General features: G+C 44.2%; 2 protein-coding genes across 3 annotated transcripts; both read right to left on the bottom strand.

The window, feature by feature from the left end:
• Window positions 1–620: 620 nt before the first annotated feature.
• LOC129842207 (serine/threonine-protein kinase 16-like) lies at window positions 621–9,586 on the bottom strand. 2 transcript variants are annotated; one of them, XM_055910657.1, is made up of 7 exons: window positions 9,007–9,586; window positions 7,955–8,081; window positions 7,493–7,712; window positions 7,183–7,316; window positions 6,807–7,023; window positions 6,421–6,542; window positions 621–2,487 (listed from the first exon to the last, which is right to left on the bottom strand). In XM_055910657.1, the coding sequence occupies exons 2-7, from the start codon at window positions 8,038–8,040 to the stop codon at window positions 2,349–2,351; spliced, it is 918 nt and encodes a 305-aa protein (XP_055766632.1). In that variant the 5' UTR covers window positions 8,041–8,081; window positions 9,007–9,586; the 3' UTR covers window positions 621–2,348. The 2 variants fall into 2 exon arrangements, with proteins under 2 accessions (XP_055766632.1, XP_055766631.1); XM_055910656.1 differs by having other exon boundaries at window positions 9,037–9,585.
• A 1,003-nt stretch (window positions 9,587–10,589) lies between these two features.
• Window positions 10,590–17,872, bottom strand: LOC129842201 (tubulin alpha chain-like). Its single transcript, XM_055910646.1, has 4 exons — window positions 17,751–17,872; window positions 12,573–12,795; window positions 12,278–12,426; window positions 10,590–12,094 (listed from the first exon to the last, which is right to left on the bottom strand). Exons 1-4 carry the CDS (start codon window positions 17,751–17,753, stop codon window positions 11,120–11,122), a joined length of 1,350 nt encoding a protein of 449 aa, XP_055766621.1. The 5' UTR covers window positions 17,754–17,872; the 3' UTR covers window positions 10,590–11,119.
• Window positions 17,873–22,500: the final 4,628 nt, after the last annotated feature.

Raw genomic sequence — 22,500 nt, 5'->3', positions numbered from 1 at the left:
ATGGGTGGGCCGACCTCCTGTATGGGGGTGTATTTGGTTGGGGAAAACGTTAATTAAAGTGTAATGAATTCCTCTAGTGTTAGTGTGTGTGTTTTCTTGTGTCAGTCGTTTCTGCTGTGGGTTATGTCTGTGAGGTTTATGACCGTCTGAGATTGATTAGGACGAGGAGTGAGGTACGACGTCACTTTGACCCTCGTGATCCACAGGGCTGTAAATCCAGGCGCAGTAAACAGTATCTGATAATTGTTTCATACCTTGTAGTCCGCACACACAGCCCATCCAAGACTGTGGCTGTGCGTACACACTTAAAGCAATGTATAGGGCTGTGTACACAGCTACAAGCTAAAGGTTATCTGGCCTGCACTCTGCACATTATCCATGCCTCTGTCATTGAGCTTCCAGCGGCACCTTCTGGTTCTCTCTGGCATCACGCTCATCCTCCTTTCTTCACTGCTAACAATCCCATAAGTAAAGTTTAAACATGTAATTGTAATATTGAACTTTAATTTACAATGAAAACCGCTGGCCCTGCCCTTTTTATCAACAGAAAAGGTAGGTATTGGCAAATCTAATGTTATCATGGAATGTGGATGTATTGGAGCAAAAAGAGAAAGGACCAATCAGAATCAGTACCATTTTATTCCCTGGTGTTTATCAGAGTAGAGGTTTTGCATATGTTCACATACTGAGTGAGTCTCTCAGATCTACAGGTCTGGCCAAACTAAGTAAGACAACATTGAGACCCCGACTCCCTCTGCTTTGACCAACGTGTAGGACACGGCTCCCCCGTGTGGAATAAAAGCCACATGACAACGTCAAGAAAGTCAGGCCCTCAGACAACTCTAAAAGTATGTGAAAAGGGCCTCTTATACAGAACAAATTAAGATGTACCACAAATGTAAATAAAAAATAAATTAAAAAATGCCTATAAAACATCAATCTTATGAGAAACAAGCAAAGCCTTCAGTGTTGTATTAACAGTATTATGCAATTCCCTATTATTTTATCACAATATCGCAAATTCCTGGACGGGCTGAATTAGGCTACAAACAGTCCAAAATAGCCAACAACCACCATTTATAGTTCCAGTACATTCTACATTGTTCCATTGAAATCATCATTAACGCCTGCATTCCAACTTCATTGGCTTATTTAGAACATATTCATATAGCATTTACATGGACAAATAAATCATTGCTCCTTAAATAGACGCACACAAAAATAACAGTTTTAAAAAAGCAACCATTAAAAAGTTCCTATCAAGCAACTGTAGTGAGTTAACTGAGCAAAACCTGCTGAGAGACTTAAAACCAGATGAACTTATCTTCCTATTGACACTCAAAACAGAATCATGTGAGGTATTGCCAAATACATACAGGCCTAAATGAACGTGTCACAAATGGAGAATAGAGAACTGCTACAGTATAGCATTATGTGATAACAAATAAATACAGTTATGATGGACTTGAAAGAAGTTCAGATGTGATACGGATGAATCAATCAGACCTGGGTTCAAAATACTATTTCAGGTATTTCAATTGCTTTTCAATACATTCAGATAACCTTTATTTGAAAAAACAATTAGATGAATATTGGAATGTATTTGGAAATACACTTGGAAACTATTTGAAAACACTCAAATACACTCCCATGCATTTAACCCAGGTATTTGAAAATAGTATTTGAAAATACTTTCAAATACAATTTGGTCGACTATTTGGTTTTTACAAATAACCATTCAAATACTCAAATAAATAAATAACATTTGGCCTGTGTATTTGAAAATACTCAAATACACCGAAAAAGTATTTAATAAATACTAATGTATTGAACCCAGGTCTGGAATCAAGTTATTATTAAAATCCCTTTGAAGCTGATATAAGATATGGCCGAGTACATTTCCATGGAAACCGTCTGTCTGGAATTTACCATAGGTCCTTTTCCTGGTCCGGTGTCCCCTTCAACCGTAGTGTCTGATGATAGTTTAACCCATGGGGTTTCCTATTCACTAGCAGTCATAAAATGGCTCCACCCAAATCTCAATTTCCCCAAGGGGAGCTGGATGTGGAGCTGACCGACACTATGTAGGAGCATATTGTTGCACATGCATATGGAGGACAGTGAACACCTGTGACATAAGTCTATGTGGTTTCAACTGCCGAATAGCGGGTGTGTGTGTATGGGGTAGGATCCCCTGAGCTTCTAAGACTAGAGGAAAACGACGAGGTCAGGGTCGCCATTACAACAGTCCAGAGGTCATAAAGTTCAAAGTTCATCACCCACAGATGTTGGAACCAGAGGGGAACCAGAGAGGAGCCAGGCTTGCCATAGTTCCCCGATCAGGAGCATCATACCATATTGGTCTGTGTGTTGGGGCTGGAACACGTCATGTCCTGTATCTGGTCCAGGATCCAGTTGACGTCGGGTCTTTCCTGGGGGTTGGACACCATGATGGAGCTCAGCAGGTTCTGTAGGCTTTCAGAGTAACTGGAGGGGAACAACAAAAACACCCATAAGACACTGAGAAACTACCAGAGTAACCGGAGAACAAATACATACTGAGAAACTACCAGAGTAACTGGAGAACAAATATATACTGAGAAACTACCAGAGTAACTGGAGAACAAATATATACTGAGAATCTACCAGAGTAACCGGAGAACAAATATATACTGAGAATCTACCAGAGTAACCGGAGAACAAATATATACTGAGAATCTACCAGAGTAACCGGAGAACAAATACATACTGAGAAACTACCAGAGCAACGGGAGAACAAATACACTGCTCAAAAAAATAAAGGGAACACTTAAACAACACAATGTAACTCCAAGTCAATGACACTTCTGTGAAATCAAACTGTCCACTTAGGAAGCAACACTGATTGACAATAAATTTCACATGCTGTTGTGCAAATGGAATAGACAAAAGGTGGAAATTATAGGCAATTAGCAAGACACCCCCAAAAAAGGAGTGATTCTGCAGGTGGTGACCACAGACCACTTCTCAGTTCCTATGCTTCCTGGCTGATGTTTTGGTCACTTTTGAATGCTGGCGGTGCTTTCACTCTAGTGGTAGCACGAGACGGAGTCTACAACCCACACAAGTGGCTCAGGTAGTGCAGTTCATCCAGGATGGCACATCAATGCGAGCTGTGGCAAAAAGGTTTGTTGTGTCTGTCAGCGTAGTGTCCAGAGCATGGAGGCGCTACCAGGAGACAGGCCAGTACATCAGGAGACGTGGAGGAGGCCGTAGGAGGGCAACAACCCAGCAACAGGACCGCTACCTCCGCCTTTGTGCAAGGAGGTGCACTGCCAGAGCCCTGCAAAATGACCTCCAGCAGGCCACAAATGTGCATGTGTCAGCATATGGTTTCACAAGGGGTCTGAGGATCTCATCTCGGTACCTATTGGCAGTCAGGCTTCCTAAGTGGACAGTTTGATTTCACAGAAGTGTCATTGACTTGGAGTTACATTGTGTTGTTTAAGTGTTCCCTTTATTTTTTTGAGCAGTGTATATACTGAGAAACTACTAGAGTATGAGCAATCGAGGGAGAAGGGCCATGGTCAGGGAGGTGACCAAGAACCCGGTAGTCTGACAGAGCTCCAGAGTTCCTCTATGAAGATGGGAGAAAGGTCCAGAAGGATAACCCTCTCTGCAGCACTCCACCAATCAGGCCTTGATGGTTGAGTAGCCAGGTGGAAGCCACTCCTCAGTAAAAGGCACATGACAGCCCGCCTGGACTTAACCAAAAGGCACCTAAAGGACTCAGAACATGAGAAACAAGATTGTCTGGTCTGATGAAACCATGATTGAACTCTTTGACCAGAATGCCAAGTGTCACGTCTGGAGGAAACCTGGCACCATCCCTACGGTGAAGCATGGTGGTGGCAGCATCATGCTGTGGGGATATTTTTCATCATCAGGGACTGGGAGACTAGTCAGGATCGAGGGAAAGATGAACGGAGCAAAGTACAGAGAGACCCTTGATGTAAAGCTGCTCCAGATCGCTCAGGACCTCAGATGGGGTGAAGGTTCACCTTCCAACAGGACAACAATCTAAAGCACACAGCCAAGACAATGCAAGAGTGGCTTCGGGACAAGTCTCCGAATGTCCTTGAGTGGCCCAGCCAGAGCCCGGACTTAAACCCGATCGAACATCTCTGGAGAGACCTGAAAATAGCTGTGCAGCAACGCTCCCAATCCAATCTGATAGAGCTTGAGAGGATCTGCAGAGAAGAATGGGAGAAACTCCCCAAATACAGGTGTGCCAAGCTTGTAGCGTCATACCCAAGAAGACTTGAGGCTTTAAATCACTGCCAACGGTGCTTCAACAAAATCCTGAGTAAAGGGCCTGAATACTTATGTAAATGTGACATCACTTTCTTTCTTAAAAAAAAAAAAAAAAAACTTTTGAAAAACGTCTAAAAATCTGTTTTTACTTTGTCATTATGAGGTATCGTGTGTAGATTGATGGGGGGGGGGGGGGGGTTGCAATTTTATCCATTATAGAATATGGCTGTAACGAAACAAAATGTGGAAAAAGTCAAGGGGTCTGAAAAATTTCCCAATGCAGTGTATACTGAGAAACTACCAGAATAACTGGAGAACAAATAAAAACTAAGAAACTACCAGAATAACTGCAGAAGAAATATATACAGTTAAAGTCGGACGTTTACATACACCTTAGCCAAATACATTTAAACTCAGTTTTCCACAATTCCTGACATTTAATCCTAATAAAAATTCCCTGTTTTAGGTCAGTTAGGATCACCACTTTATTTTAAGAATGTGAAATGTCATAATAATAGTAGAGAGAATTATTTATTTCAGCTTTTATTTCTTTCGTCACATTCCCAGTGGGTCAGAAGTTTACATACACTCAATTAGTATTTGGTAGCATTGCCTTTAAATTGTTTAACTTGGGCCAAACATTGCGGGTAGCCTTCCACAAGCTTCCTACAATAAGTTCGGTGAATTTTGGCCCATTCCTCCAGACAGAGCTGGTGTAACTGAGTCAGGTTTGTAGGCCTCCTTTCTCGCACACGCTTTTTCAGTTCTGCCCACAAATTTTCTATAGGATTGAGGTCAGGGCTTTGTGATAGCCACTCCAATACCTTGACTTTGTTGTCCTTCAGTCAGGAAGTCAAAGCTTGGTCGCTAATGGGTCTTCCAAATGGACAATGACCCCAAGCAGACTTCCAAAGTTGTGGCAAAATAGCTTATGTCTTGAGATGTTGCTTCAATATATCCACATAATTTTCCTTCCTCACGATGACATCTATTTTGTGAAGTGTACCAGTCCTTCCTGCAGCAAAGCACCCCCACAACATGATGCTGCCACCCCGTGCTTCACGGTTGGGATGGTGTTCTTTGGACTGCAATCCTTGGAAATTGCTCCCAAGGATGAATCAGACTTGTAGAGGTCTAGGCTGATTTCTTCTGATTTTCCTATGATGTCAAGCAAAGAGGCACCGAGTTTGAAGGTAGGCCTTGAAATACATCCACAGGTACACCTCCAATTGACTCAAATTATGTCAATTAGTCTATCAGAAGCTTCTAAAGCCATGACATCATTTTCTGGAATTTTCCAAGCTGTTTAAAGGTACAGTCAACTTAGTGGATGTAAACTTCTGACCCACTGGAATTGCGATACAGTGAATTATAAGTGAAATAATCTGTCTGTAAACAATTTTTGGAAAAATGACTTGTGTCATACATAAAGTAGATGTCCTAATCGACTTGCCAAAACTATAGTTTGTTACCAAGAAATGTGTGGAGTGGTTGAAAAACGAGTTTGAATGACTCTAACCTAAGTGTATGTAAACTTCCGACTTCAACTGTATACTGAGAAACTACCAGAATAACAAATATATATACTGAGAAACTTCCAGAGTAACTTGAGAAAAAATACATACTGTAAATTGTATAAATTCCATACAACCTATGAAAAGGCTAGATGAAAAATGCTTAAATCTATCCAATCCTTTTAGATCTGCAGGAGTGCCTATTTGGAATCAATAAATTCTAGTTTGTTAGCCTTGAAAGCTGAGAGGGTGATGGATTGAAGAGTAACTAGGGGTTGACTAGCCAGGGGACTGACTGACCTGCATGGCTGAGGGATGGTAACTGGGTTAGGGTTAGAGTTAGCTTCCCATGGGGACTGACTGACCTGCAGGGCTGAGGGATGGTAACTGGGTTAGAGTTAGCTTGCCAGGGGGACTGACTGACCTGCAGGGCTGAGGGATGGTAACTGGGTTAGGGTTAGAGTTAGCTTGCCAGGGGGACTGACTGACCTGCAGGGCTGAGGGATGTTAACTGGGTTAGAGTTAGCTTGCCAGAGGGACTGACTGACCTGCAGGGCTGAGGGATGGTAACTGGGTTAGGGTTAGAGTTAGCTTGCCAGAGGGACTGACTGACCTGCATGGCTGAGGGATGGTAACTGGGTTCTGTACAGCAAGGGCCACACTGTCTCCCTTCTGGAACACCATGTCATAGGGCCCCTCCAGGAACATCATGCTGTACAGTACACAGCCCAGAGACTGGAGAGAAAGAGAGAGAGAATACTGTCTCTACAAGGTCAACAAACACCAGGCATGATGGAGACAGAGAGATAGCAATCTAACTGGAGCCCAACATGTTGACTACATGGCTGGAGTCAAAACAGCATCGCACAGTCCAATGGTAAAGACAATCTCTGTTATGACAAATTGGTCTATGTTATATTGCTTGTACAATACTGACAGTTTCCACCGACCAAACTAAAGTGAGAAGGGGGGGGGGGGTAGTACTCTAGTGTGCGTTACCCAAATGTCTGTACGGTCATCGATGACGCAGTGGCTCTCCACGTTAAAGAGCTCAGGGGCGCGGTACGATATAGTACACCTCTGAGCTGCCCAGTCCTGTACTGTCATGGCCTCCCTGGTCCCCTTGACCTCCATCCTGGAGCGGTTCATAGAACCCAGGTCCATCAGCAGCGGCCTGTCATCCTCCTCTAGGAGTACATTGGTAGGCTTCAGATCTCTGATTGAGAGGAGAGCGGTAGAGATAAAGAGAGGGAGAGATAGAGAGCCTCATTCTAATTTGAACCACCAACCATAATCGTGTGTGTGTGTGTGTGTGTGTGTGTGTGTGTGTGTGTGTGTGTGTGTGTGTGTGTGTGTTAGCAGTAGCAGCCTGTACCTGTGTGCGTAGCCTCTGTCATGCATGGCCTTCAGTCCAGAACAGATGCCCTGTAGGACCTTCAGGATGCGTCTCTCTGGCATGAAGCTGCCCTTGTCCCTCAGCTTCTCTAGCACTGACCACAGACTGCCCTTCTGTAGGAGGACCCACACCCAGGCGTGAATACAAAGACGCATACATACACACTTTTTCATTTCCACGCTGTAAAACAGTATATCGGCAACTTTTGTCCCCCCCCCAAAAAAAACAGCCAGGCTCTAATACACACATACAGGCGTGAGTACATAGACATGCACACACGTACGCGTACCTGAACGTAGGGCAGCAGTATCCAGGCCTCACTCTTGCCCCCCCTCTCTATGAAGGTGTGCCCTGCCAGGCCCAGGATGTTGGGGTGGCTGAAGAGACGGTGCATCTCCACCTCTGTTTGAGCCTCTTGGCGACCCTCCCGGTCATGGCACAGGATCCTCTTCAGGGCGTAGAAACGCCCGTCCTGCACCCCCTCCACCAGGTCCACATAGCTGAACCCTCTGGGATGAGGGGAGGGATGGAGGGAAGGTAAAAGAAGAGAGAAAGAGAGAAAATAGGGAACGACAGAGGGGGTAGATAATGAAAGCAAGAGAAAGTGGAGAGGCAAACAAAACCAGAGTCCTGATCAGTAAGATGTAATATTACAGAAGACTGAAATACAAATACATGTGTGGGAGGGACAGGGATGATCGTCTGCCATGTAGAATAGGTAATAGTGTTTCACTGATGCGGACGGTTTTACCCTTCATCTAGTTTCTGGATGAAGTAGTATCTTTTGTTGTCAATGGTGATGGAGCCGCGGGAACAGATACACAGGGCCTGACCCATCCTCTCTGGGGCATAACTCAACACACCAACACCCAGATGGACTGAGAGAGAGAGAGACACAACCCATATTTATTTATTTTCCATTTTGTACTTGAACTATTTACACATCGCTACAACACTGTATACAGACATATGTCATTCAACATGTCTTTATTTTGGAACTTGTGCTTTGGCATTGTAAACATGTTTCCCATGCCAATAAAGCCCCTTAAATTGAATTGGGAGAGAGATGGAGTGCATACGAGGTAAAAGACTAGGTTTAGTGGAATTGAAAGTGAGGTCAAGTGGGAAGCCATGGGAGAGAGAGAGGGCGAGTATGGGATATATGTGTAAAGAACATACTGAAACATGAAATCCAGTCCATTCCACTATGTTCCACGGATTGATGCGGTGTCAATTTCACTTGTCATAAATTATTCAGTCACCTGTGCAATTGATAATAATTTGGTGGGTGTTTATATTTGGGTTTGGTGCCTATCACAAATCTTTTTTTGCATATCACAAATCTTCCTGAGACAACCTTGGAGAGTGGGGTTACGGCCAAGGTCTGACATTATCAACGGTGACCCTGGCGAAAGTAGGACTAAGTGCCTTGCTCAAGGACACATCGGCAGATTTCTTGACCTTGTCGGCTCGGGGATTCAAACTAACAACCTTTCGGTTACTGGCCTAACTATTCAAACGAGCAACCTTTCGGTTACTTTCCTAGCCGCGCTACAGCGACTCTTGGTTGTGATCTGCCCAAGTTATGCGTTTTGGTTCTTTACAGCAGTAGCAACACCACAAGCAAACATACTTTCACTAAACCTTTGCAAAAGTGTACGATTTTGTTTGGTAACGTGGCACACCGGTAGGATAATACAAGCTAACTACAAGAGGGCAGCATGCAGATCAATCCTGATCAGCCAATATTATCTGATAAGAGACATTGATAAACGTGTGATGAAAACACATGGGGATATTTACGTTTGTTAGCGGTGGATAAATAAAAATTACCTTCTGTATTCGTCCTGTTTTTGGTTTTCTGCTGGCTACTTCCGTGTACATAAAACGCGTAATGATGACGCAGGCCTGTGATCTAATGCTGCGTTCCAAACTGGGAACTCGGAAAAAAAATACGAGGTAAAATCATGACGTCAGTGATCTTCAGGTCGCTATCTAGATTTAGAGGCCCGAGTTCCCGAGTTGGAAGACCGTTCAAATCGATTTTTCCCTGTAGGAGCTCGTTTTTTTCCGAGTTCCAAATTGTTTTGAACACACTGAAGTCGGTGATTTCCGAGTTACCAGTTGTTTCGAACGCGGCGCCAATCGAAGTGTGTCTATTATATCGACAAGATAGTCAAGTGAACACTAACAATGGAAATACATGTCCTCAAAGATGGAAGGCAGGCTGGAGGAGGCGAAATCATTCTATGTAGTACAAGGGCATACACGCGTGTGAACAGGCCATAGCAATATAGTAGTTGTCTTTGTATCCGTGCCATTACAGCGTCTGTGACCGCATGGGAAGCGCCATTTTAAAGTACTAAATTATCTTAATGTTGATTGTGCCCAACTCATAGGAATCTCTACTAAATTATCTTAATGTTGATTGTGCCCAACTCATAGAAATCTCTACTCCGTTGACTACGTTAAAATGGAAGCCCTTAATGGCAATTCCCATGCTCCATCTATGACAGGTACGATATAAAGTATTTTATCATGCCCACGAGTAAGCGTTTCCCCTTGGATAAAACGACTCAATATGGCCATCTGCAGGCCTTTGGTCTAGTACTACGTGTACTCTACACCTGTTGTTTATGAAGCATGTGACAAATATGACGTATTTCCCCCCCCCACAAAGTTGCCGAAATGCCACGTGCGTCGACAGTGCATTCGTAACGTAACTTAATCTATATTCGATCAAATAAGCCTCACGTAGCAAATTAGTTCAATGTTTTGTTGACCAAACTGGACACTCATTGACCTCCATACAAGAAGTCCTCACTTTGTGGGTTTATTTCCGGGGACAGATTTTGGGCCGAGTAAAACTTCTCGATTCAGCTCTTCCTCTGGCCAAATCAAGTATTTGATTAAACCAAAGCACTACCCAGTGGACTCAACTTTGCTAAGGTGGGTCTCAAATCGAAATGAGTTGACCATCCATGTATCCACCTGTAGGCTATTCTGTAACTAAATAAACTAGTTTCACATTAGGGGGGAAATCCTTCCACGTTAGTCAACACTACAGGTTTTTATCCTTGAGGAGAAAGTCATAAGGGAGAGACCCCTGGCTTTCTCATCCAATGGGGTTTGAGGAGACAGTCCACATGAGTATACAATTTAGACACTGTTACCTTAACCATAATCTTGTTTTAAGGCACCCTGCAGTTACATTTATATCCCAGGAATTCTCTGCTACTTACCAGGCCATGTGTGTGGCCGATTGCACAGACTGAGGTTTCATAATTTGGGCCGTTTAATAGTAATTTAGTCAAATAATGAAACCTCTGGTCAGGACTGGAGGCAGTTAGGATTGATTATAACCATTGAAAGAGGTGAAAACAGGATTAACTGAGATAAAACTTTATTTACAAAGGAGGAGATACAGCCACAACAGTAACCTGATGTGATAACTTTAAAATAACAGACATGGCAAAGACAATAGAATCTGTAGGGATAAAACCAATAAATTATTTTGGGGTAACTTAACATGCAATGCAAAATAATCCTACAAAATAGAGTTACTGAATTACATTCATTAAGACCCAACACCATGGGGTTTAGTTGGCTAGTTTGTTTTCTGATTGGCAGTAACTTTAGTGTTTAGGATAGATCTGAAAGCACAGAAGTACCATGAACTTAAAGGAAACATTTTTATGGAAACACCTTCATCTTCAAGGTTCCATAGTCAACCTTCTAGGAAAAGATTGTCAGACATGGATGAAGTGGGGTCTTTGGTGAAGAAAACATGAATGATGACGTTCGACAAGGGAAGGAGCAGGCCGTTCCCCACTTCATGGTCAAGTAAAGGCAGTTCTATCTCTCAGTGATACGTTAGCCGACCGAGGACCCATCCCTCCTTTGAACTCCTCTTCTCCTAATACTCCTCTCCCTCCTCGTCCTCCTCAAATGAGTCGATTCCTACCTCTTCATAGTCCTTCTCCAGGGCAGCCATGTCTTCCCTGGCCTCAGAGAACTCCCCCTCCTCCATGCCCTCACCCACGTACCAGTGCACGAATGCCCGCTTGGCATACATCAGGTCAAACTTGTGGTCAAGCCTTGCCCAGGCCTCAGCGATGGCTGTGGTGTTGCTCAACATGCACACAGCTCTCTGGACCTTGGCCAGGTCACCCCCTGGCACCACAGTGGGTGGCTGGTAGTTGATGCCCACTTTGAAACCTGTAGGGCACCAGTCCACAAACTGGATGCTTCGCTTTGTCTTGATGTTGCCGATGGCCACGTTGACATCCTTGGGCACCACGTCTCCGCGGTACAGCAGGCAGCACGCCATGTACTTACCGTGGCGAGGGTCGCACTTCACCATCTGGTTGGCGGGCTCGAAGCAGGAGTTTGTGATCTCAGCCACAGAGAGCTGCTCGTGGTAGGCCTTCTCGGCTGAGATGACAGGGGCATAGGTGGCCAGGGGGAAGTGGATGCGGGGGTAAGGCACCAGGTTGGTCTGGAACTCTGTCAGGTCCACGTTAAGGGCACCATCGAAACGGAGAGAGGCGGTAATGGAGGAGACAATCTGGCTGATGAGCCTGTTGAGGTTGGTGTAAGAGGGGCGCTCAATGTCCAGGTTTCTACGGCAGATGTCGTAGATGGCCTCATTGTCAACCATGAAGGCACAATCAGAGTGCTCTAGGGTAGTGTGGGTGGTCAGGATGGAGTTGTAGGGCTCCACCACAGCTGTGGACACCTGGGGAGCAGGGTATATGGCAAACTCCAGCTTGGACTTCTTCCCGAAGTCGACTGAGAGACGTTCCATGAGCAGGGAGGTGAAACCAGAGCCGGTACCTCCTCCGAAGCTGTGGAAGACCAAGAAACCTTGGAGCCCTGTGCACTGGTCAGCCTGTCAAGACACAAGACACTCATCAACATGTTTTCTAGAAGGAAAGTCCGAGCTCTGATAAGACCCATTTAGGCTAGATTTATGCAAGTCAAGACTAAAACCCTTTCTCATAAAACATTCATGAAAAATACATTAGTTATCCTAATATCACCATTGAATATATCAAATCTGACAGTTTCTCACCAGTTTACGGATCCTGTCCAGCACTTGGTCGATGATCTCCTTGCCGATAGTGTAGTGGCCACGTGCATAGTTATTGGCTGCGTCCTCCTTCCCTGAGATCAACTGCTCGGGGTGAAACAGCTGGCGGTAGGTACCTGTCCGCACCTCATCTGAGAGAAAGGGGAACAGACTAGGGTTAGTCTGGTCTTGATGCTTGTTTTGAACTGTACCACCATATTGATGAAGACCTCTTCTTACACATTCCCAGTGTCAATCAGTCAGTGCATTTTCTCTGCCAGATCCCTCCAATACTCACCAATGACAGTGGGCTCCAGGTCTACAAAGATGGCACGGGGCACGTATTTCCCGATGCCCGTGGCGCTGAAGAACGTGGTGAAGGAGTCGTCAGTGCTACCGACCGCCTTGTTGTTAGGCATGGTGCCGTCCGGCTGGATCCCGTGCTCCAGACAGTACAGCTCCCAACAGGTGTTGCCCATCTGGACTCCAGCCTGACCCACATGCACAGAGATACACTCACGCTGGAGAGACAAGGAAATATAGGGTTAGTCAAACAATTTATGGTTTCTTTGAACAGGTACAAAACACATCGACTACACAATGATCCGATGCATTGATGGCAGTCTGCACTGGATGGAGTAACACTTGGTTTTCAATGTCACCAATGATAATGGAGCCAGTGGCGCACCCCTCCAAACCACTCAGTGCATAGGAGTCTGAGATCGATTAAGGATTTGGGCATCCATTTTAGCACTTGTTTTACTGCTGTTTCGCCACCAAGTGGCAGCACTAACACCAATGGTTCCCAACCAGGGGTACTAGGTTCCCTGGGGGCGATTTGCCTATACACAGGGGGTACTTGAGAAGACTCATGAGACCATAGGCTTTTACTGGTAAAATTCACATGAGGGGGTACTTCAGGCAGGGCAAAATTCAGTTTGTACAGTAAAATAAAAAAGGTTGGGAACCACTGCTCTACACTAACAGGAAACAAACCTAACCTGCCCATGTCTGAGTGACAAAGGACAGGTGAGTCTGAACAGTGGGCGGCATGATCTAGCCAGTTAAAAACAAGCCACCGGCGTTATGAGCCAAAGTAATGAGTCGTGCATATTTGCATGGTGATCCAATTTGTTTGCAGTGTGTTGAAATGGGACTGACTGCACTTCCTAGCATGGCTTAGCCAACTCTGCAGTGAGTCAATCTGACCTACTTCAATACTGAACTGTATGCAGCTACCGTCTCAGAAACCTAGCCACATCTCAGCGTGTGACTACCTAGCCATTAACATAGTCTGAACCATGTAACTGATCTACAAAGTACAAAACATAAACACCTGCTTTTTCCATGACAGACTGACCAGATGAAAGCTATGATCCCTTATGACACCGGGTTGTGTCAAGCACTTCAACCTATGTGTATAAAGAATGATCCACCACCCAAAGGACATCCAGCCAACTTCACAACTGTGGGAAGCATTGAAGTCAACATGGATCAGTATCAGAGTGGAACACTTAATACCTTGTAGAGTCTATGCCCTGACAAATTGAGACTGTTCTGAGGGCAAAAGGTGGATCAATTATGAAGGGTGTTCCTAATGTTTCGTACACCCACTACTTTACACAGGAGTCTCGACACCCCTTCAGATTAGTGGATTTGGCTATTTTTGCCACACCAGTTGCTGACAGTTTATAAAATCGAGCACACAGCCATACAATCTCCATAGACAAACATTGGTCTTACTGAAGAGCTCAGTGACTTTAGTCTGGGGACGTTTTTACAGTTGGGCTAGGCCCCTTAGTTTCAGTGACTAACGCTACAGCATACAATGACATTCTAGACGATTCTGTGCTTCCAACTTTGTGGCAACAGTTTAGGGAAGACTCTTTACTGAAAGCAAGGTCCATACAGAAATGGTTTGTCGAGATCCATGTGGAAGAACTTGACTGGCCTGCACAGAGCCCTGACCCCAACCCCATCGAACACCTTTGGGATTAATTGGAACGCCGACTGCGAGCCAGGCCTAATTGCCCAACATCAGCGCCCGACCTCACTAACGCTCGTGGCTGATTGGACGCAAGTCCCCGCAGCAATGGTCCAACATCTTGTGGAAAGCCTTCCTTAGAGTGGAGGCTGTTGAGCAGCAAAGGGTGGACCAACTCCATATTACCACCCATGATTTTGGAATGAGATGTTCAAAGAACAGGTGTCTACGTACTTTTTGTCATGTAGTGTACACATTTTATAGAGAACGCAGCACGTGATATCTACATTCACTAAGGACCAAACAGAAGGTTGTGTGTGCGTGCGAGGAATGAGTCAATTTTGCAATGCAGTATTGGCAGACGGCAGCATAGTTGAGGCTAGACTGCAGTGACACCATCCAGTCGACTAGACTCCTATAGCATTAACAAAAGAAACATCCATGCTGAATGTGTTACCACAAGGTGCATCCCACTAGTCCATTACGGCCTACTCATATTCTTCCTGTCATTTAGGCTCCACAACCCTGAGGAGAGGATGCCACTAGATTATTGAGATGCATTCCAATGAGGGGATGTCAACTTGGACCGAGGTCATTAGAGATTATACAAATATGTGAATTTGTTTAACATTACAGCTTCGCAAGGAAGGAAAGTCTGATTAGACATCACTAGACTCCAGGCCGAACTGGGCGGTTTGGCAAGTGGCTACCCTACCCCTTCAGCGCGTCATTGAGCTAGCGAGTAGCAACAATGCTAACAGAAGCTGACGAGTCTGCGTCAAGGCCAAAAGGCCCTCCACACCCTACTGAAGTATTTCCAGCTCACAGCGAACAGGACGAGGGGAAAATACCACCAAGGATGAGTGAAGCTGATAACAAGCTTATCATTTCTGAATAGTAGCTTACCAGAAGCAGAGCTGGATACGTACACCCAGTCTGTCCAAGCTGGCTTACTATACAGAGAGATGGGAAGCGAGACATTCAAGAGAAACGAGATAGCCAAGGAAGATACGTTTATGAGACAGTGACATGCCAAGAGGACGGGTCTGGGAATGTTGTGCGGTTCTATGTGTTGGCAGTACTTATGAATCAGAGCGTTTTGATTTGCGAAGGCCCAGCTATAAACAAGACCACCTGCCACAGTAACAGGTGAACAGACACCAGCCAACTAGGCTTTGCCCTCTGGTAGAATAGAATAATAAACCCCTTAAGCTAGGTTGAACTTTTAGTATCAAGTTCAATTATTTTAAAATGGTAGAATCCGCATAATGGGAATAGGACTTCCCTTTCTGAGCAGTAACTCAGTAAAATATTTGCAATTATTTCTTCCAGTATAGTAAGAGGATGTGAAGGAAACGTTAGAAAACCTCACTTCTGATCTGAATCTACTACAGTGAGGACCTCGTGACAAAAAGGTCTTTCACCTGCATGTTGCTACACCCCTCCACACATAATGTACTACTGTTATGACTCCTCATGTAGAGACTGGGGCCACTACTGTCAAACATTTCTCCAACCTCCTAGTTTGACAAAACAAGCTGGGTAGGGTGCATGGTGGGGGAGGGGCGGTGACAGGGATGCGAGTGTGTGCCTAGTTTAGGCATGACAGCTAGGTCAGCACTGCAGCCAGCTATTTAAAGGGAGGTGTCAATCATGACTCCATCCCCCCACTTTGTGTAGCCCCGCCAGACCCCGTTCTACTCCACTGACCCCTTTCTGTGGGAACAACCACATGGTGTCCTGAACCTCTAGTTCAGTCAGAGTTGATGTTCAGGCAGTCCCTAATTCATACCAGATTTAAGAAACTAACCTCCACCCTGTTGCATTTGTCAGGGGTTGCCCTGATTTGCTAATCCACACTAGAAACCTTGTAGGTAAGCCTAGTGTAGGCCTGTGTGTAACTGATAGCAAGTTGATTCAGTGACTGTTTGCTCATGACATAATAGGCCATTTATGTTAATATTACCAAACAGGCCAGTCAGGTACAGTGCTAGGTTATGGTATTCATTTCCTGTATTTTGAACTCATGGTATGGCGATAGACTGTAGAGTACAGTTTAGATTAACAAATTGCTTGTGCAACTGCAAGTCCGCTGAGACACTTGGAACCAACATGGCTGATGGACTAACCGCTTGTGGCTTGTTCAGTAGCTAGTAAACAACCCCCCTCCAGCTTCCTGTTCTGTCCCCTATGGGTCTTTTTTTAAGGGCAAAGAAAGCCTTGTGTTATGCGGGAAGACATATGGCTTGGAATTCACACCCAAACAAATAGTCTCCCCCTCCTTTCATAACATTCAAATTAGATGGCAGGTGTCAAAAGAAACTTCCGCATGCCATGGTAATCTTTAGTCATGAGCAAAATTAAGAACAGGCGAGTCAACTGTTTGAAGACACCGCATTATGATCCCAGTAGTACATGAACTGGAATGGATCATAAAGGCTCTTTCACCCACATTTAGTAGTTTAGACCTTAACTCATGATCAGACAGTCTGCCATGTGCTATTCTGAAATGCTGATCCTTTGGGCTCTGCGTCACTCCTAACCTCAGATTTCCCTTTCAGGTCAGATTACTGAAGGTTGCCCCTATCACGACTAAGCATGTGCATAGTCAAAAGAATTCACATTTCTTGACATATTTTATGATTAAATCATATGGGCAGGATGTGAGGTAATAAAAAAATGTGAGCCATGTCCTAAAAACATTATTGTGGCAACTTGGTGGGAAAATGTTACATTGGGACAACAATCCCAATTAATCCGTTTTTTGTACTCATTGTAGATGTAATCTGCCATACTCCAGTAGATCTGTGGTTCATTAGTAGTCGTTGGCATTTGCTCGGACTGAATTGCACTACATACAGAACGTTCCAGTTTTGCGCAGTTGACTAGAGCAACAGGAACAGTAGCTGACTAGGCCTACAGTCACTCATCAGAATACACACGGATCCGTGGGAGCCACATCAGCATTTAAAGCCAGCAGAGCAAATAAACACACCCATAACCACACTGGCCTCACTGCAACTGGAAACGGGTTACTCCTTTAACCATTCAAAATGGCAGGAAGCTGCTTCAAGCGCCAAAAGACAACATTTTGATAATAAATGCAGATACCTGTGAACTGATTCATGATATTAAATAGGACAATTAAGGTTCAGGTGACTCTTAATAATTAAATACATTCTAGTAATAGTTGTCTACTGCGCCAGTCGTGTTTGAATTGAAAAGCAAAACGGCGCGCAAAGTTGAACGCGCAGCAAAATGGATACTCCTTTCATGACGCACCATGTTATCAGAGAAAAGTAATATCCTATAAAAACAGGTGAGCCGTAGCGTAGGCTGTACCTAGAAGTATTATAGACAGTAATGTTTATGCTATACAAGATGGGACTACAAAAACATTAGAAATTTAGCCTAATTCATACAACTCTAAACCTTTACATTATTACAACCTATGCGTCGAAGGTAATGTTGGAAAAAAAATAAAGGTCGTACCATTTTGATTCTGTTTGTCTTCGTTTCCGTAGAAAAATAAGTGTTCGTAGTATAACCTCTCACAGTGAACCTATAATGGGGTCTCCGTGAGTATGTTTTAACTGCGTGTGTTACTGCAATCTGTTTTTATAAACTGCGAAGGGCGGGGGTGGAGTTTTGGACACTCCCTCTTTTCTCATAGGTTGAGTTCGATTTACATGGCCCAGTGCCCCGGTTAGACGGAGTTGGATATTTTAGACCATTCTAAGTCGGCGTAGTTGGATATTTTCCACAGGTGTCAAACTCATTCCACGGAGGGCCGAGTGTCTGCGGGTTTTCGCTCCTCCCTTGTACTTGATTGATGAATTAACATCACTAATTAGTTAGGAACTCCCCACACCTGGTTGTCTAGGGCTTTATTGAAAGGAAAAACCAAAAACCTGCAGACATTAGGCCCTCCGTGGAATGAGTTTGACACCCCTGTTTTAGACCATTCCATTGGCCCTTAACTGAAATCTCCAGTCACCGGGCCATGCAAAACGAACTCCTCCATACGCAGATTAGACCTCAGGCTAGGTAGGAAAGTCAGGAATGAAAAGGGTAGCTGTACCAAAGATTATATGTTATATTGACAAGATAGCCGAGTGACCGCTCTAACAATGTAATTACATTTCCTCAATGATTGAAGGCAGGCGAGACCATTCTAGCCAATGAGAGGGCGCACCAACACGCACAACTAAGTTGTTGCCGGAATGCCACGTGCATCCACTTAAATCAGCACAATCAGTACAGCCTAAACATTACGAAACTTCTATTCGACCAAATAAGCCTCACGTAATTCAACACTCGCTTATAGACAGCCCCCCCCATACAAAAAGGGCTTATATCACGTGGACAGATTTTGTCCAGAGTAAATCTTCTCGCTTCACCTCTTCCTCTCTGTCTTTGCGCAATGAACTGCCGTCGGGTTTTGTTGCTCCTTGTTCGCCACTAGATGTCAGACTTGTCTAGTGTTCTGCTTGCTGGTTCTTGCCAGAAAAATGTGGCAGTTGTGATTCCAGTAACATCTGTTTCTGTGGTTAATAAATTAAAGTTGAGAGGATGCTCTTTTAATACTTTAACTTTGTTGCAGTTGAGCTCAGTTTTATCTCTCCTATCTAAGTGGTTAGCTGTGCTATAGGCCCTGGCCCCTGAGGCATTAGAGGACCCTTCTCTCTGGCTTTTGGCTATGAATGAAAAAGTTATAATCCTCAAACAAGGCCTGAATTCCTCCAGATACGCTTTTCATCCTGAATCCACTCCCCCCCCCTCTGTATTTTGAGATAGACAGAACGATAGATCAAAATCTTTTTCATGTGCATCGTTTTTCCCTCCTACGGTGGACACTACGGGGCTAAGGATTTCTTTCCCCTTATCTTATGTACTGGAGTTAGACCGTAACCCACTGGCCATGGGTTTAAACTCTAACCCACTGGCCAAGAATTTAAACCCTAACCCACTAGCCATGGGTTTAAACTCTAACCCACTGGCCATGGGTTTAAACTCTAACCCACTGGCCATGTGTTTAAACTCTAACCCACTGGCCATGTGTTTAAACTCTAACCCACTGGCCATGTGTTTAAACTCTAACCCACTGGCCATGTGTTTAAACTCTAACCCACTGGCCATGGGTTTAAACTCTAACCCACTGGCCATGGGTTTAAACTCTAACCCACTGGCCATGTGTTTAAACTCTAACCCACTGGCCATGTGTTTAAACTCTAACCCACTGGCCATGTGTTTAAGCTCTAACCCACTGGCCATGTGTTTAAACTCTAACCCACTGGCCATGTGTTTAAACTCTAACCCATTGGCTATGGGTTTAAACTCTAACCCACTGGCCATGGGTTTAAACTCTAACCCGCTGACCATGTGTTTAAACTCTAACCCACTGGCCATGTGTTTAAACTCTAACCCACTGGCCATGTGTTTAAACTCTAACCCATTGGCTATGGGTTTAAACTCTAACCCACTGGCCATGGGTTTAAACTCTAACCCGCTGACCATGTGTTTAAACTCTAACCCGCTGACCATGTGTTTAAACTCTAACCCACTGGCCATGTGTTTAAACTCTAACCCACTGGCCATGGGTTTAAACTCTAACCCACTGGCCATGGGTTTAAACTAGTTTCTTTATCTTTTCTTTCTTTAATACATCAATGATGTCGCTCTTGCTGCTGGTGAGTCTCTGATCCACCTCTACGCAAACGACACCATTCTGTATACTTCTGGCCCTACTTTGGACACTGTGTTAACAACCCTCCAGACGAGCTTCAATGCCATACAACTCTCCTTCTGTGGCCTCCAATTGCTCTTAAATACAAGTAAAACTCTTCAACTGATCGCTGCCTGCACCTGCCCGCCCGTCCAACATCACTACTCTGGACGGTTCTGACTTAGAATATGTGGACAACTACAATTACCTAGGTGTCTGGTTAGACTGTAAACTCTCCTTCCAGACTCACATCAAACATCTCCAATCCAAAGTTAAATCTAGAATTGGCTTCCTATATCGCAACAAAGCATCCTTCACTCATGCTGCCAAACATACCCTTGTAAAACTGACCATCCTACCGATCCTCGACTTCGGCGATGTCATTTACAAAATAGCCTCCAATACCCTACTCAATAAATTGGATGCAGTCTATCACAGTGCCATCCGTTTTGTCACCAAAGCCCCATATACTACACACCACTGCGACCTGTACGCTCTCGTTGGCTGGCCCTCGCTTCATACTCGTCGCCAAACCCACTGGCTCCAGGTCATCTACAAGACCCTGCTAGGTAAAGTCCCCCCTTATCTCAGCTCGCTGGTCACCATAGCAGAACCTACCTGTAGCACGCGCTCCAGCAGGTATATCTCTCTGGTCACCCCCAAAACCAATTCCTCCTTTGGCCGCCTCTCCTTCCAGTTCTCTGCTGCCAATGACTGGAATGAACTACAAAAATCTCTGAAACTGGAAACACTTATCTCCCTCACTAGCTTTAAGCACCAGCTGTCAGAGCAGCTCACAGATTACTGCACCTGTACATAGCCCATCTATAATTTAGCCCAAACAACTACCTCTCCCCCTACTGTATTTATTTATTTATTTTGCTCCTTTGCACCCCATTATTTCTATCTTTACTTTGCACTTTCTTCCACTGCAAATCTACCATTCCAGTATTTTACTTGCTATATTGTATTTACTTTGCCACCATGGCCTTTTTTTGCCTTTACCTCCCTTATCTCACCTCATTTGCTCACATTGTATATACTTATTTTTTCTACTGTATTATTGACTGTATGTTTGTTTTACTCCATGTGTAACTCTGTGTTGTTGTATGTGTCGAACTGCTTTGCTTTATCTTGGCCAGGTCACAGTTGCAAATGAGAACTTGTTCTCAACTTGCCTACCTGGTTAAATAAAGTTGAAATAAAAATATTTAAAAATAATAATAATATAGCACTTGTCTATATAGCATTATGTATATGATAGTATGGTGGTTTTGTAGCATCTATAGCAAGAAAATGTTTCTTTACAGCCTAGCCACATAATGGGACATTAATTACTGAACAACATGAATGTGAACGTAAACTGATGTCTACAACATGAATGTGAACGTAAACTGGTGTCTACAATATATATGTGAACGTAAACTGATGTCTACAACATGAATGTGAACGTAAACTGATGTCTACAACATGAATGTGAGTGTAAACTGATGTCTACAACATGAATGTGAGTGTAAACTGATGTCTACAACATGAATGTGAACGTAAACTGATGTCTACAACATGAATGTGAGTGTAAACTGATGTCCCATAGGTGCGCTATTGTGTACCATGTCAATCACTGACAGTGTTATTTTACTAAAGGGCCAGTCTCCTGTTATTTCACATTATCTCCCTCTGCAAAGGCTGACTTCAAAACAGCTTATTCAGAGTATTTCACCCTCACAATGGCTTTGAGGCGTTTACATCTCAGAGAGGTTTCTTCTGCGTCTCAGAGTATTCTTTCTGTATATATTCTCTCAAAGCAGAAATAGCATCCACATATTTTTAAGCATCAGCAACCACTTTCAAGCCCCCACCTCTATCTAACCAGGAAGAGCGGATGAGAAAACAAGATCCCCAGTGTAGGGTTAATATGTCAAAGGTCAATGTATAGGCCCAAAGGCTTCAAGAGAAGAATAAGATGGGGCACATATTTGTTCTATGATAGAGGGCCCCCAGTTCCAAGTTCATCCTTTCATACATGTGGAATCATCTACCTGCAGATACAGATGCTGAAACAGACCAACCAGGCAAAGCTGGTTTTCCCTAGTCTCTCTTTTTACTCTCCCTCCTGATTTTGACCTTTGCCTGTCCTGACTCTGTTCCTGACCTCTGCTTGACCCTGAGCCTGCCTGCTGTCCTGTTCCTTTGCTCCACCTCTGGATTACCAACCTCTGCTTGACCCTGAGCCTGCCTGCCGTCCTGTACCTTGGCCTCTGCTCTGGATTATCGACCCCTGCCTGCCTTGACCGGTCATTTGCCTGCTCCTGTGGTTACAATAAACATTGTTACTTCACACAGTCTGCACTTGGGTCTTACCTTGATTCCTGATAGTTATGAGCTTAAAAAAAGAAGTCACCTGTACTATGTCAGATATAGAGTTGAAATATACTACATTTTCAGTTTGCATCCCAATATTACACTTTTTATCCATCACAGAAGACTGAAATATAACAACCGTTTACATAGAAACTG

This window comes from Salvelinus fontinalis, unplaced genomic scaffold, assembly GCF_029448725.1.
Source record: "Salvelinus fontinalis isolate EN_2023a unplaced genomic scaffold, ASM2944872v1 scaffold_0023, whole genome shotgun sequence".
NCBI lineage: Eukaryota > Metazoa > Chordata > Actinopteri > Salmoniformes > Salmonidae > Salvelinus > Salvelinus fontinalis.
This window is presented reverse-complemented; position numbering and strand designations above follow the sequence as displayed.